This window comes from Lasiosphaeria miniovina (genome assembly GCF_030549165.1).
Source record: "Lasiosphaeria miniovina strain SMH2392-1A chromosome Unknown B0T26scaffold_3, whole genome shotgun sequence".
Taxonomy (NCBI): domain Eukaryota; kingdom Fungi; phylum Ascomycota; class Sordariomycetes; order Sordariales; family Lasiosphaeriaceae; genus Lasiosphaeria; species Lasiosphaeria miniovina.
In genome coordinates, this window is record NW_026848222.1 from 5,367,674 (window position 1) to 5,381,166 (window position 13,493).

General features: G+C 56.5%; 5 protein-coding genes and 1 non-coding gene across 6 annotated transcripts; 4 read left to right on the forward strand and 2 right to left on the reverse strand.

The window, feature by feature from the left end:
* Positions 1-313: 313 nt before the first annotated feature.
* Positions 314-2,283, forward strand: B0T26DRAFT_740213 (chaperonin Cpn60/TCP-1 family; the record flags this gene model as incomplete). Its single annotated transcript, XM_060443820.1, has 6 exons — positions 314-338; positions 424-490; positions 557-765; positions 834-1,424; positions 1,470-2,107; positions 2,191-2,283. 6 exons carry the CDS (start codon positions 314-316, stop codon positions 2,281-2,283), a joined length of 1,623 nt encoding a protein of 540 aa, XP_060299116.1.
* B0T26DRAFT_705720 (uncharacterized protein) lies at positions 2,086-3,459 on the reverse strand. The gene has a single exon (XM_060441768.1). The coding sequence runs from the start codon at positions 3,289-3,291 to the stop codon at positions 2,539-2,541; it is 753 nt and encodes a 250-aa protein (XP_060299117.1). The 5' UTR covers positions 3,292-3,459; the 3' UTR covers positions 2,086-2,538.
* A 308-nt stretch (positions 3,460-3,767) lies between these two features.
* On the forward strand, positions 3,768-4,144 carry B0T26DRAFT_705722 (uncharacterized protein). Its single transcript, XM_060441769.1, has one exon. It carries the CDS (start codon positions 3,892-3,894, stop codon positions 4,111-4,113), a length of 222 nt encoding a protein of 73 aa, XP_060299118.1. The 5' UTR covers positions 3,768-3,891; the 3' UTR covers positions 4,114-4,144.
* A 934-nt stretch (positions 4,145-5,078) lies between these two features.
* Positions 5,079-6,994, forward strand: B0T26DRAFT_750493 (histidine phosphatase superfamily; the record flags this gene model as incomplete). Its single annotated transcript, XM_060445228.1, has 2 exons — positions 5,079-5,133; positions 5,199-6,994. The coding sequence occupies 2 exons, from the start codon at positions 5,079-5,081 to the stop codon at positions 6,992-6,994; spliced, it is 1,851 nt and encodes a 616-aa protein (XP_060299119.1).
* A 977-nt stretch (positions 6,995-7,971) lies between these two features.
* On the forward strand, positions 7,972-8,042 carry B0T26DRAFT_t96. The gene has a single exon. It is a non-coding gene; the product is annotated as a tRNA-Gly (tRNA).
* Positions 8,043-11,654: 3,612 nt separating this feature from the next.
* Positions 11,655-12,422, reverse strand: B0T26DRAFT_801798 (uncharacterized protein; the record flags this gene model as incomplete). Its single annotated transcript, XM_060447034.1, has 2 exons — positions 11,655-12,314; positions 12,364-12,422. Coding segments are annotated over 2 exons (425 nt in total), but the record flags the coding sequence as incomplete, so codon positions are not given.
* Positions 12,423-13,493: the final 1,071 nt, after the last annotated feature.

A 13,493-nucleotide genomic window follows, 5' to 3' on the forward strand; every position in this document is an offset into this window, starting at 1 on the left:
ACCTGGCGCCCGCCGCGAGGAAGGAGCTTGGTCCAGTATCTGAACTTTTCGAAGGGGGGGGCATCCATCCCACCTGAAGCTACCTGCCCGCCTACCAATTGGCGATTAAGTGGAGGCAACAAATTCACATTCGAACAAACAACTACACACACCCGCAACTGCCACCGCCGCCGACCTCGCCTGACCCAGACGTCGCCAGAACCTGAATTTCCCGAGTCCACAGCGTGTCCGAGTTCTGGACCAACGCCGAGACGCGAGCACCCAGACGGAAAGTAAATAATTATTCAAGTGACGAACCCACAGCACCGGCAAGATGCAGGCACCTGTCGTGGTGATGAGTATGTTGCTCCCCTCCCCAGTCCCGGGCCCAAGCCGGCTTGCTACGCTGGGCTAGTCGGCTGACATGCGCACCGCGCTCCGCAGACACCAATAGCGGTGAGAGGCAGACTGGGCGCAAAGCCCAGATGTCCAACATCGCCGCCGCCAAGACGTATGTCATGTCCACTCTCTTCTGCCCGCACGAGTCTGCAAGCTGACCTGCATGCGTGTCCTGCAGCGTCGCCGACATCATCCGGTCGTGCCTCGGCCCCAAGGCTATGCTCAAGATGCTCCTCGACCCCATGGGCGGCATCGTGCTGACCAACGACGGCCACGCCATCCTCCGCGAGATCGAGGTGTCGCACCCGGCCGCCAAGAGCATGATCGAGCTCAGCCGGACCCAAGACGAGGAGGTCGGCGACGGCACCACAACCGTCATCATCCTGGGTGAGCTCTACATGACCCTGACTGGGGGGAGGGGAAGGGGGAGGGGGAGGTTGCTAACAGAGACACAGCCGGCGAGATCCTGGCGCAGGCGCTCCCGCAGCTGGAGCGCAACATCCACCCCGTCGTCATCATCCAGGCCTTCAAGCGGGCGCTCAAGGACGCGCTGCAGATTGTCGACGACATCTCCATGCCCATCGACATCAACGACGACAAGGCCATGCACGGGCTCATCTCGTCGTCGATCGGCACCAAGTTCGTGTCGCGGTGGTCGGAGCTCATGTGCAGCCTAGCGCTCAAGGCGGTGCGCACCGTGGCGTGGGAGGTGGGCAACGGCAAGCGCGAGGTCGACATCAAGCGGTACGCGCGCGTAGAGAAGGTCCCCGGCGGCGAGATCGAGGACAGCCGCGTGCTGGACGGCGTCATGCTCAACAAGGACATCACGCACCCCAAGATGCGCCGCAAGATTGAGAACCCGCGCATCATCCTGCTTGACTGCACGCTCGAGTACAAGAAGGGCGAGTCGCAGACAAACATTGAGATCTCCAAGGAGGAGGACTGGAACCGCATCCTGCAGATCGAGGAGGAGCAGGTCAAGACCATGTGCGAACACATCCTGGCGCTCAACCCAGACCTAGTCATTACAGAAAAGGGCGTCTCTGGTGAGTACCTTTTTGACGCTTTATGAATGCCGCTCACACGTGTAGATCTCGCACAACACTACCTCATGAAGGGCAACGTGACGGCGCTGCGGCGCGTTCGCAAGACGGACAACAACCGGATATCGAGAGCCACGGGGGCCACCATCGTGAACCGAGTAGAGGACCTGCAAGAGTCGGACGTGGGCACGCAGTGCGGCCTGTTCGAGATTGAGAAGATTGGCGACGAGTACTTCACCTTCCTCACAAAGTGCAAGTCACCAAAGGCGTGCACGATCCTGCTCCGGGGGCCGTCCAAGGACGTGCTCAACGAGGTCGAGCGCAACCTGCAGGACGCCATGGGCGTGGCCCGCAACGTCATGTTTCACCCCAGGTTGTCGCCTGGCGGTGGCGCCACCGAGATGGCCGTCTCGGTGCGGCTAGCCCAGATGGCCAAGTCCATCGAGGGCGTGCAGCAGTGGCCGTACAAGGCTGTGGCCGAGGCCCTCGAGGTCATCCCGCGCACCCTCATCCAGAACGCCGGCAAGAGCCCCGTCCGCGTGCTGACCGACCTACGCGCCAAGCACGCCGAGGGCAAGAGCTCGTGGGGCATCAACGGCGACACGGGCGTGCTCGTCGACATGAAGGAGTACGGCGTGTGGGAGCCCGAGGCCATCAAGGTGCAGAGCATGAAGACTGCGATCGAGGTGCGTTTCTATTGTCTATGGTAGTCCCACTGTCTATGGCAGACCCGCTGTTTACTACGTGCTGACTGACCATTATCTTACAGGCTGCCTGTCTCTTATTGAGAGTGGACGATATCTGCAGCGCCAGAAAGGCCCAACCGGGCGTTGGCACCGGCGCTGCCGGAGGAGATGATTAGATGTAACGACCTGGGCCTGAGAGCCGGTCGGTTACTGTTTGGGGAGGTCTGGGGGGTGTGTGTGCCCGCCCGCTATCTTCCTCCGCCGAGAAAAAACCATGTAGTAAAATGCCCCTATAGACCTGGCCATGGTAGACAAAAGGGTTTCCGTGAACCGGCCCCCTCCCGCATGCATCATGATCCGTCTACTGCTGTCTGCCTGAGGTGTCTAGTCTATTTTTGGTGTCAAGTTGGTGAACAGTGATGTGCTCCCCGTCAATCGTCGTCGTGAATGATCAGCCCCGACTCGCCGGCCGTTGCCCCCGCCGATTGCGTTTTGCCGGTAGACTGCCCTCCTCTGCGTGAAGCGGCCGTACTGGAAAAGGAGTTGTTGGTGTTGGCGGAATTTGAATTCCCTCCTCCCACGTCACTGCTCTTCTCACCATCCGCCGTCGCAGTCGCCGACGCCTCGTCTCTTCCAGCAGCCGCATCCGCGCTCTTCCCACCTCCCCCACCACCATTCGCAACCGCCGTACCATCACCACCCCCCTGCTTCTGTCCTCCCCCTCCTTTCCCCTTCCCCGCCTTGTTCTTCTTCCGCTCCCGCTTCTCGCGATTCTTCCGCGTCTTCTCCGCATCCGCCTCCAGCCGCGCGCGCTGCGCCGCTGCGAAGTCGGCGGCTGCTCGCTCTAACGCTACGTCCTCGTCCATCGCCCGCAGCCGCTCGTACTCGCGCCGCCGCGCCGCCTTGTACACGTGGAACTCGCCGCTGCCGGCGCCCGCGCTCGACCCCTGCACGTTGGCGACGATTTCCGGTGGGGCGGCACTGGCGAGGGCTCGCCGTGCAACGGTGCCGGGTGCTGGAGGCAGGCGGATCTCTTGCTCGGGGTGTGCGAAGAGCGCTTCGAGGTTGGCGGCCTGTGCGGCGGTGGGCGTGGAGGAGGTCTTGAGTTTCTTGGCGGGTGGCCGCCGGGCGCTGCGCCGCGGGTCGGCGGAGAGGGGGATGCTTTCGGGCCCGGGGGCGGACATGGATAGTGTTCTGACTGAGCGTAGGGTTTGTGTGGGTGCGATCAAAGACTGTGGTGCGCGTGCGCGTGCGTGTGTGTTGAGTTGGAATGGTGATATTGCGTTGCGCTGCGTTGCGCTGCGTCGTTGACGATGAGCTAAAGTTGCGGCGCGGTATTCGCGGTACGTTTCTTACAGCAAGGTCAGGTCAGGGACTAAAAATGGCATAACGGTGGGCGGGCTGGTGTGGCGCAGGCGGGGCTGCTGCTGGCGAGCTTGCGCCACATCACATCTTGACTCCTTCCGATATCAAGCTGAACGGAGAGAGGCTTTCTTCTTATCTACAATGTATCAATATATAATTGACCTTCTAGAACTAGGGATTGGTCAGTTACGAAATGGATAATGGGGGCTGGCCGATCGCATAACCCCAGAATGGAGAAGTTCTGGATATTCTGAGAGGGGAGACGACTTTCGAGCGTAGCGAGCAGCTCGCCGGAGGCAAAAAAGAAAGACAGAAAGACAGAAAGAAAGAAAGAAAAAGGGCCGTTCAGCGCCCCTTGCTGACTTACCTAGGCTAGGTAGGTTGGTAGGCAGGCAAGGCAATCAGATTTTTGAGTGCGAATGCCCAGACTACGGAATAGTTGCGCGTTATTTTGGTTATTATGGTGGTATCCCTCTCTTCTGACTTCTGTGCTTTTCTCTTGGGACATTTTCAATATCACACTCTCTCTAGCAGCTGAAGAAAATGTAAGAAAAGCAAGAATGCCTCTGCATCACCAACATAACTCTCGGTTAGCGCACATCATTGCCTATCCAAACCAACGTCCAAGTCAGCATCGCTGATACGTTCTGTGCCGATGCGGCTTATTAACTGTTGGTGATGAGAGACATGTTCGCCATGCCCCGCGACTAACAGGGCGCTTGATTCGCTTAGCCGCCCGAGGCAAATGAGACTCAGCGCCCAACTGCCGGCTCAACAGGCCCTTGACAGGCATTGCAGAATCATCCGACGTCTGATTGGCAGCCTCGAAGGCGCCCATCCCCTCCAACAGCCCAGAAATTTCCAATCCGCTGCCCTGGGACGGACCTCACGCGAGCGCATCCAGCCGATATCGCCACTCATCGCCCTTTGCTTGCCCCTCCATCTGCATCGGCCATCGGCGGAGAGGACCACTGCCCAAGGCTGCATGCACTTGGCGGCAGCACATCAATTTGCCTTGTCAGGCGCTGCGTGCCTGCACCGTGCAAGGAATCCAAAGCGCGCGTATGGAGTCTACAGACGAACCCAAGAACTCGAAACGTCAAGTCAAAGTTTGGTGGGGTCTTTATGTGTCCAAGCCCAACTGCAGCTGCCCATGTCCCACGCCATGCCCACCCGTCGTCGCTTGTGACTGACGTCCGCATTTGTAATATCTTGCCGCGCCGTGCTTGTTGAGACGAAAGCCCTCGTGTTATATGCCGCGGTGCTTCTGCATCGAGTTCAAACTTTACTCTGCCCAGAAGTTAAAACCACCAGCCTCGTGTCTCCGTCTGCCTGGCACATACATCCAACACGAAAACATTCACTCTTTCCGCTGGCTGCCCGGAGCCCGTTGTCTGTCGTAGCGACTTACCTGACCTCGACCCACCGCCGCTCGCTTCAGCTGCGCCCCTCCCCACCAACGCCTTCAACGGCCACCAAGACATTGGACCTGGCCGCCGCTTCTACAGCCAGCTAATCCGCGAGCCAACCCATCTCGCTGCTGTATCTGCCTCGAGCTGACTCTGCCGTGCTGGGCTTTGTGCTTTGTACCACGCCTACCGCCGCCATGGGGAAACCAAGACTCCTCATCTTGATCAGACACGCGCAGTCCGAGGGAAACAGTATGGCGGCCTGGCCCCTTGAAACGACGCGGCTGTTGCGCCAAGGCTAATGACTGCCGCCACAGAGAACCGCGACATCCACCAGACAATCCCCGACCACCGCGTCAAGCTGACCCAGGATGGCTGGCAGCAGGCGTACGAGGCCGGCCGCCGGCTGCGCGAGATGCTGCGGGCCGACGACACTCTGCACTTCTTCACCAGCCCCTACCGCCGCACCCGCGAGACCACCGAGGGCATCCTGGCCACCCTGACCAGCGACGACCCCGAGCCCAGCCCCTTCAAGCGCAACAACATCAAGGTCTACGAGGAGCCGCGCCTCCGCGAGCAGGACTTTGGCAACTTCCAACCCTGCAGCGCCGAGATGGAGCGCATGTGGCAGGAGCGTGCCGACTACGGCCACTTCTTCTACCGCATCCCCAACGGCGAGAGCGCCGCCGACGCCTACGACCGCGTGAGCGGCTTCAACGAGAGCCTGTGGCGCCAGTTCGGCGAGGACGACTTTGCGAGCGTCTGTGTCCTAGTTACCCACGGCCTCATGTCCCGCGTCTTCCTCATGAAGTGGTACCACTTCAGCGTCGAGTACTTTGAGGACCTGCGCAACGTCAATCACTGCGAGTTTCTGATCATGCGCAAGGACGAAGGGAGCGGCAAGTTCATACTCGAAAACGAGCTGCGGACGTGGTCGGAGCTCAAGAGGCAGCGGGCCCTACTCGACAAGGATAAAGACAAGGACAAGGACAAGGACAAGGAGGGGGGGACGCCCAAGGAGACCGCAAACAGTAAGGACAGCTCCACGCTTGCTCGCGCCCTCTCTGCCACCGCTAGTGCCAGTCCTGCTTCATATGCCGTCGGCTCGCCTGGCATCCGCCGGAGGTGGGGAGGCTGCCCCGACGGCTGCAACCACGACAAGAGCTTCAAGATCCGCCAGACGCTGGCTGACCTGGTGAAGAGCGACAGCATCACCTCTGATGATCCCGCCGCCGCCGCGGGCAGCGAGGTTGGCGGCAGCGGCGCCGGCGGGGGTGGCAGTGGCAGCAGCAGTAACAACGGCTCTGGCTCGAGCGGCGCCACCGTGACCGCCAACGCCGGTGAGGCCAGCACGGCTCATACCAAGACGCAGGGCATCGCCAACCCTTCGTTCAATGGCACTGCCAACAGCCACACAATCCTCAGCCGGCGTCCCGCTGCCAAGCGCTTCCAGTCAATCACCACCAACGGCGGTGATGGTCTGCTGTCGCCGGCGGCGGCGCTGGGCGGAGGCGGCCCGAAGATTGACGTGACCAAGGCGCGGGAGGACATTGTGTCGAGTCCCGACGGCACGCCGTCCTTCATCTCGGTCGAGGACCGGCTGCGCGGTCATCTTAAGAGCCCCAATGTGCCGCCGCGGCCTTTTGAGCGCGCCCAGCTGCACCTGGGACGCGACTTTGGCGGCACCTACAGCGGGCACAACAGCGTCGTGGCCAGCGACGCCGACTCGTCCGAGGACGACGAGCACCGGAGGAGGGGCACCGCTCCCGCCGTCGCTAACGGGACTGGGGCCGTGGCCGGGACCGGGACCAGCGTGGCGGGGCTCGCTCCCGTCCTCCCGCCCTTCCCCCACCACGGCAACCGGGCAGACCGCGACCGCAGCCGCATGGGCCGCGGCATGCGTGCGAACCGGCTAGGCGACCATCCGCATAGTAGCGACGGGGAGCATGAGGCCGACGGCGAGCGCGGCGATGAAGGCGGCACGTCTCCCGAGCCCGACGACGACGACGACGACGAAAACGAGCTGGCGCGCACGCTGACCGATGAGGCCGACGAGGCGCTCCTGCGCAGGGCCGAGCAAGAGGACAAGAGCATCCAGGGGAGCGTGTATTAGCCGTTTTGTGTTTGGCGGGGACCAGTATGGGTGTTGCGAATTGGCGTTACAGCATGTCTTGTCTTGTCTTGTCTCTTTGGAAACGAGTGGGATTGTCCTTTCTAGAGCGATTGATCACAAGTTTCTTGCAGGCTAGCGAGTATCTCTTTTTTTTTTATGAGCTTTCTTTTTCTCTTACATTTTGGGCAACGGCATGGATTCATGAGAGCGGAAACTGTGGGACAGACATCGACTGCAAGAGCAAACGAGCGGACGAGGAGGATATACCTTGCCTTGCACTGCACTGCACTGCACTGCACCGGCTGCTAGAATGCCTGCCCCCCTCCCCCCCTCCCTTAGGCTATATATACTGCGTGTAGTATATACCTACTACTAGATTGACTCTGCACGCGAAAAAGGCACTGAGGATTTTACTTTGCTGTTTCCTGTTTCATGTGGCGTGATGGTGAGGACGTACGTATTATAGGGCTGGGTAGGATAGATAGCGGGTAGGTGGTAAGCGGCCGGTGTATGTACTATGTAAGAAGTGAAGAGATGTGAAGAAATTTGTCGTCGTTGCAGTTGAGTTTGTCTTCCGAGGTGTCCCCTACCTAGAGGTGTGGCGTCCTATGAGTGAGTGAGCGATTGTTACTGCAAAGTTGGTTGTCGAGGAATCTTGTGCGGAAAGGTCCGTGGAAGTAAGGGGCGAGGTAAAGCGGTAGGTGGTTAGTTGTTGTGTGTTCTTTTTTCAACCGTAGCAACGACTTCCACAAGACTAGAGGGAGCCAAAGGGGTCGCTGCGATTACCTAGGTAGCCATAGAGAGACAGGAGCATCTGGGGAATAAAATGCTTTTGTACTCGGTAGGTACGTACGAGACGACCCCTATTCGCATTTCATCAGAAGGGAGGAAATAGAAGTGGGGCCCCGCACCCAGCTGTCATATACCCCGTTTTCAGTCTAAGTGGACACAAAGCTCAGACCAACGAGCAGTTTCCAGCGTCAGTGGTTTAGTGGTAAAATCCATCGTTGCCATCGATGGGCCCCGCGTTCGATTCGCGGCTGACGCATATTTTTGAAGTCTGTCACGTTTCATTTTCTTTTTTTGTCTTTCGTCCATTTTTCACGAGAAAGTCAAATAGACACCGTAGTTAGCCAAAAGGTACTTACTGTATGTAAATTGAAATCCCTGTTTTGCCCGCCAGAAAATAGTAAATTGATGGTCGGTACAATGCAGGTTCAACTGCGCCTAGCGACCTGTAATTGAAACCATCGCCAAATCCAACAAGACCATCTGGGGCGCAGGCTTCAACGCCCCCGGCGTGTAGGGTCCGAGGAGGATTAATAAAGGGCACACGCAGCTAATAGTGTCGAACCACCAAGTCAAGTTTTACCCCCTGCTCAAGTACCAGCTAGGGATAGGACCCGCAGCCCCATTTACCACAATTACAGATGATTGAAATTTTCAACTTATCTACACTAGTCCTCTACACCAGCCCAACAAGGCCAACCGCCAAAATGCCGCGTAACGCGACGAGCGCCGGAACAAAGCACCTAACCGTTGAAGAACGTCAACGCATACGGACGTTATACTACGATGCAGACAAATCCTACGCAGATATCAGAGCTATTACCGGCCATACAAAACACCAGATTCGCACAGCCGTGCGGGCCGTATCGGCTACGGTTGGTGCCCGGGCTGGCCGGCCTAGGACCTTAAAACAGGAGCAGGAAAACGAGCTCGTTGAATTCGTCTGCGCTTCCAAAAAGAACAGAAGAATGGGCTTTTTACAGCTTGCGGCCGTTCTTTTCGAAGCAGCCTTCGGGGTCTGGGTCATTAAGCGCGCCCTCTACCGTCTTGGCTTCCGTCGTCGAGCCGCACGAGAGAAACCCCCGATTACTGAAGCCAGCCGACAAAAACGTCTCGCCTGGGCTCACGAGCACCTCAACTGGACTCCCGAGCAGTGGGAAAAGGTCCTTTGGACTGACGAAACCTGGGTTACCTGCGGCCCTCATCGAGAGCAATATGTAACAAGGCGTGTTGGTGAAGAGTGGGATCCAACATGCATCGTTGAGCGTCACCAACCCAAGAAAGGCTCGATGTTTTGGGGTTGTTTTTCAGGGCGTAGAAAAGGACCTGGCCTTTTCTGGGAAAAGGACTGGGGAACAGTAACGGGCGAGTCATACAGAGAGCATACGGTCCCAATTATAGATGGCTGGATTCGTCTTGTGAGGGTAGAAGGCGAAGAACTAGTCCTCATGCAAGACGGAGCTCCCGGGCATACAGCTGCTCTCACCAAACAGGACCTTGGTGAGCGTGGTGTTGAGGTTATTTACTGGCCACCATATTCCCCTGACCTGAATCCAATAGAAACCTGTTGGAATTGGATGAAGGATTATATCGAGGATAAATGGGGCTTAGAAGAAGACCCAAGCTGCGATCTGTTGAGGGGATACGTTTTGGAAGCCTGGAATGAGCTACCTGCCGATTTTCTGGCTACGTCGTTTGAATCTATGCAGGCCCAATGCCAGGCGGTGATTGACGCCAACGGTATGCACACAAAGTACTAGCGAAAATACAGGTTTTTCTAGTACGGAGGTTACAGGCAAAAGTTTTCACAGTGGGTCGGGTACTGGCAAGGGTCACGTTCAGGGACCCACTGTCCCCTCCGATGTACCAACGCGTCGCGCGCAGCTGTCAATTCAGAAAGGAATATACATTCCATTGGCATCAATGACAGCCTGTTGCCGTACGGGCATTGTATCTACACGCTCTCTAAGGAATTCCTCAGGGACCGCTTCCCATGCAGTATTTACTGCTTCGCGCAGTTGGTCGTATGACATCTTTGCCGGGTAGTTGACTGCAATGTAATCCTTCATCCAGTTCCATGCGTTCTCGATCGGATTAAGATCAGGACTATAGGGAGAATGGGTGTAAACAGGAATCCCTCGAGCTGTAAGCTCTTCGCGAGTGACCTGGGCAGTATGAGGAGAGGCATTATCTTGCATAAATACCTGGCCGGGATGAAGCCGAAACCACGCATCAACAAGAGGGATAACTCTCTCCGAGTACTTCTCTCCAGTGATCGATCCCCAGTCCTTCTCCCAGAAAAGAGCAGGCCCTTTTCCATGTTTTGCTGAATATGAACCCCAGAACATCCATCCATTTGGCCGTTGTTCACGCTCAACGATGCAAGTCGGGTCGTATGCCTCGTTTTGACGGCGTGTAACCCAGACCTTTCGATGGGTACCAGCAGTTACCCAGGTCTCGTCGGTCCAGAGGATTTCGTAGTATCGCTCGAGAGGCCAGTGTACACGATCGAGAGCGTTGTCGAGGCGGATTTTTCGGTTCTTCTCGGTAATCGGGGGCTTTCGGTATGCAACATAGCGTTTGAAGCCAGCGTTACGAAGGGCGTAGCGGATGGCGTACTCTGAACAGCTCCAGCCAAGGGCAAGAGGAATCTTCGAGTAAGGCATTCGGCGAGAGGCTTTTGAGGAGGTAATAAAGGTGATCAGATCTTCAATCTGATCGGAATTGAGAAGGCCAAGTCGACCAGAGCGTTTCTTTGGTGTAACATTTGGAGCGCTGGAAGCATATCTAACTTGGTTGTAGGTCAACCCAAGCTGCGTAACTATTTGCTCGTACGTCAAGCCAATATTGCGGAGAGTTTGAACTTGAAGCCGCTCATCGCGGGAAATATCAGGATTCTTGAAATGCTGGCAGGGTGGCGTAGAGGGGGGATCCGAAGCCATTGCAAAGGTGGTGATGGTTTTCTGGATTGACAGCTGTGCGCGACGCGTTGGTACATCGGAGGGGACAGTGGGTCCCTGACCGTGACCCTTGCCAGTACCCGTCCCACTGTGAAAACTTTTGCCTGTAACCTCCGTACGCACTAACCTCTATCCCCTACCCTAACCCCTGACTATACTAGCCAGGGGGGGAAACTTACCCACAACACCATAGTAAGAAAGCAGTGTGATCTTGAGGACCCCTGCGCGGCCTGGCCTGATGTGCGAATAGTGTCAAATGTGGTGTAACAAGATCACACTGCTTTCTTCAAGACCGTATGTATGTATGTATGTATGTATGTATGTATAGATGTAGCAAATTCATCTGAAGTTTAAATGCGCTAGCTCCCCAGGAAAAGTCAAATTTTTTTAGGCAGTGTAACAAGTGGATTTTCCCCGGGCACGGCCCACTTTGTACCACAGTTCGAATAGACTTTCTCTTCTACACGACCTTGCGAAGTCTCGTTCAATTGACTGTCCTTTTCTTTCTCCTTTCCACTCCCATGTCTTTCAATAGATAGGCTCGCCACGTCTCCGCCCTTGTGTTAGTTTGTGCAAGACAAGACGGAGCTCCCGCCGCTTCAAGAAAGAAACCTGACAACAGGGATGGGGGTGGGCTGTTTGTTGGGTAAGTTAGCGTGTCTTCAACTGTTCTGGACCCTGTTGCTACTCGTGTTTTTTGGTCGGCATTCTTTTCGTTTCTCACTCACCCCGCACACTGCCCGGGATCTTGAAAATAGATATAACGTATTTGATAAGCGAGTTAGCCATGATAAGCAAGTTAGCCACCTTAACGAGACCGGGTAGCGTGCGCAGCCAAATGCGATAAGAAATTGATAAGATCACTAACAATTTACTAACATCTTTTTGCTTGTGCCCCACCAAATCTCGTTAAGGTGGCCAACTCGCTTATCATGGCTAACTCGCATATCATGAACGTTAGTAGCTAACTTAAAGGTAATTAGCTAAGGCATCGCTCCGGCCGACGCCCGCCCTATTTCGTGTTATTGTGTCAGGTAAGGCGCTGCCAAACTACATGACTATTATCTAGGCATATCCATATTCCAAAAACATTAGAACAAAACACCACCAAGTCCAGCCCGTGCTTTTCTCTCTCTCCCTCGCGAATGGACACGTCGACTCCCCAGTGCGGCGATTAGGACCGCAGGCAACCAATCCATGGAAACCTAGTCGCGCCGCGCCGCTGGCCTGCCTGCAGGTCTCACTTTTTGGGCGCCCACATGTAGACGTATGGCCGAGATTTGTCTCTGGAGAGTTCCACCTGGGCAATTCGGCTGGAGAATTGAGGGCGGAGCTTTTTCCAGGCTGCAGCGTTGACCCAGTCGACAATCACCTTCTCCGCGTTGTCCGGGATGGGCTGGAACGGTAATAAAAATTGTGGCAGATGCTTGGCCTCCTCGGGATGTTGATTCTTGTGGTCGGCCGCCTTGGGAATGATACCAGTACCGGCCAGGGCTTTCGCAAACGAGTCTGACGCCTCGAGCGTGTGGGCAATGCGTATGCTGTAGGTAGGGAACTGGGGCTTTGCTCGCCTTGTCGCGCCATATTTTGCCGGTGTATGATGTTTTTGATGATGACGACCACGACAGCGATCCCGGCGACGACGACGACGACCTCACTGCGTCCTTGTTCGTCGACATGGTGGGCTGGGCCGGGCTGGGCTGGGCTTTGTTACTATGCCTTAGGTAGGTGATGTGGTAGCGGGGAACAAGTGAAGTGAAATGAAGGAAGTGCGAGACTGTGAAGAAGTGTGAGAGAGGAGAGTGCTAAGATATAGATATGATATGGCCGGTTGGTGGTGCTTCCAAGCCGTTTAAGTGTTAGTTAGAGCTAGTTATTTTGCCAGCAGGATTTTGATCCGTCCCGCATACGGCAAATCGTGACAGCCCAACTCGACACGCACTTGCTGACGCCGCCGCGCCGCCACAAGACTAGGCTAAGTCTATATCACGACGGTTGGTCTTTTATCTCGGGCGTCGAGATGTTCTCAGTCAGTCACCAGCACGAATAGCGAATAAGGAAACGAATCCCCAACGGCACGCGCATCGACGCCGCCGCGCCCGCCACCATATAGCTGGGCTGAGTAGGCATCACGACGGTTGGCCTTCTGTCTCGGGCGTCGAGATGTTCTTCAAGGTACCCAAGGTGGTAGTACCCTGTGGGTAGCCAACGACCTTGAAATGGACCAAACGGATACCGGCACGTCCTCTCGTGCGCACACACCCGCTCTGTTTGGTTTCGAACTTGAGCTGTACGTCAAGCTCAAGGACGCTTGGGTCGACTGGATTCGTCAGAGTAGAGAGAGTTTAGAGATTCGGGGGCGAGCCAGGAGAAGATCCGCGAACATCTCAAAAAGTTTTGGACTGGGATTTAAATGCCAGGAGCGGCCCTCTGACCAACCCCCCGCCGCCCGGGCCGCGGTATGAGAAACTGGTGGAGCAGGCGGAAGAGGTCTAGGATAAGCAGCGGTGCCGGTGATACACTATATCTAGCACGAGCTAGACCTTCTGCCGATGCAGCCCAGCGACCCTGTCCACTAGAGACGGAAGGTCACGGAAGACAACTCCCTGAGCCTTAACGAGGATAGGGTCGAAGCTTCTGTGGGGCGTCGAGATCACCTCGCAGCCGACGTACGCCTCGGAGTCCTGGCAGGAGGATCCGTGCGAAGTCCTCAGACTCCTTACTACTACTTCGACGTCAAGGTGACCACG

What these genes read in the sequence shown, in the direction of transcription:
- B0T26DRAFT_705720 (XM_060441768.1), bottom strand. Translation starts at nt 3,291, where the DNA reads ATGTCCGCCCCCGGGCCCGAAAGCATCCCCCTCTCCGCCGACCCGCGG.
- B0T26DRAFT_705722 (XM_060441769.1), top strand. Translation starts at nt 3,892, where the DNA reads ATGCCCAGACTACGGAATAGTTGCGCGTTATTTTGGTTATTATGGTGG.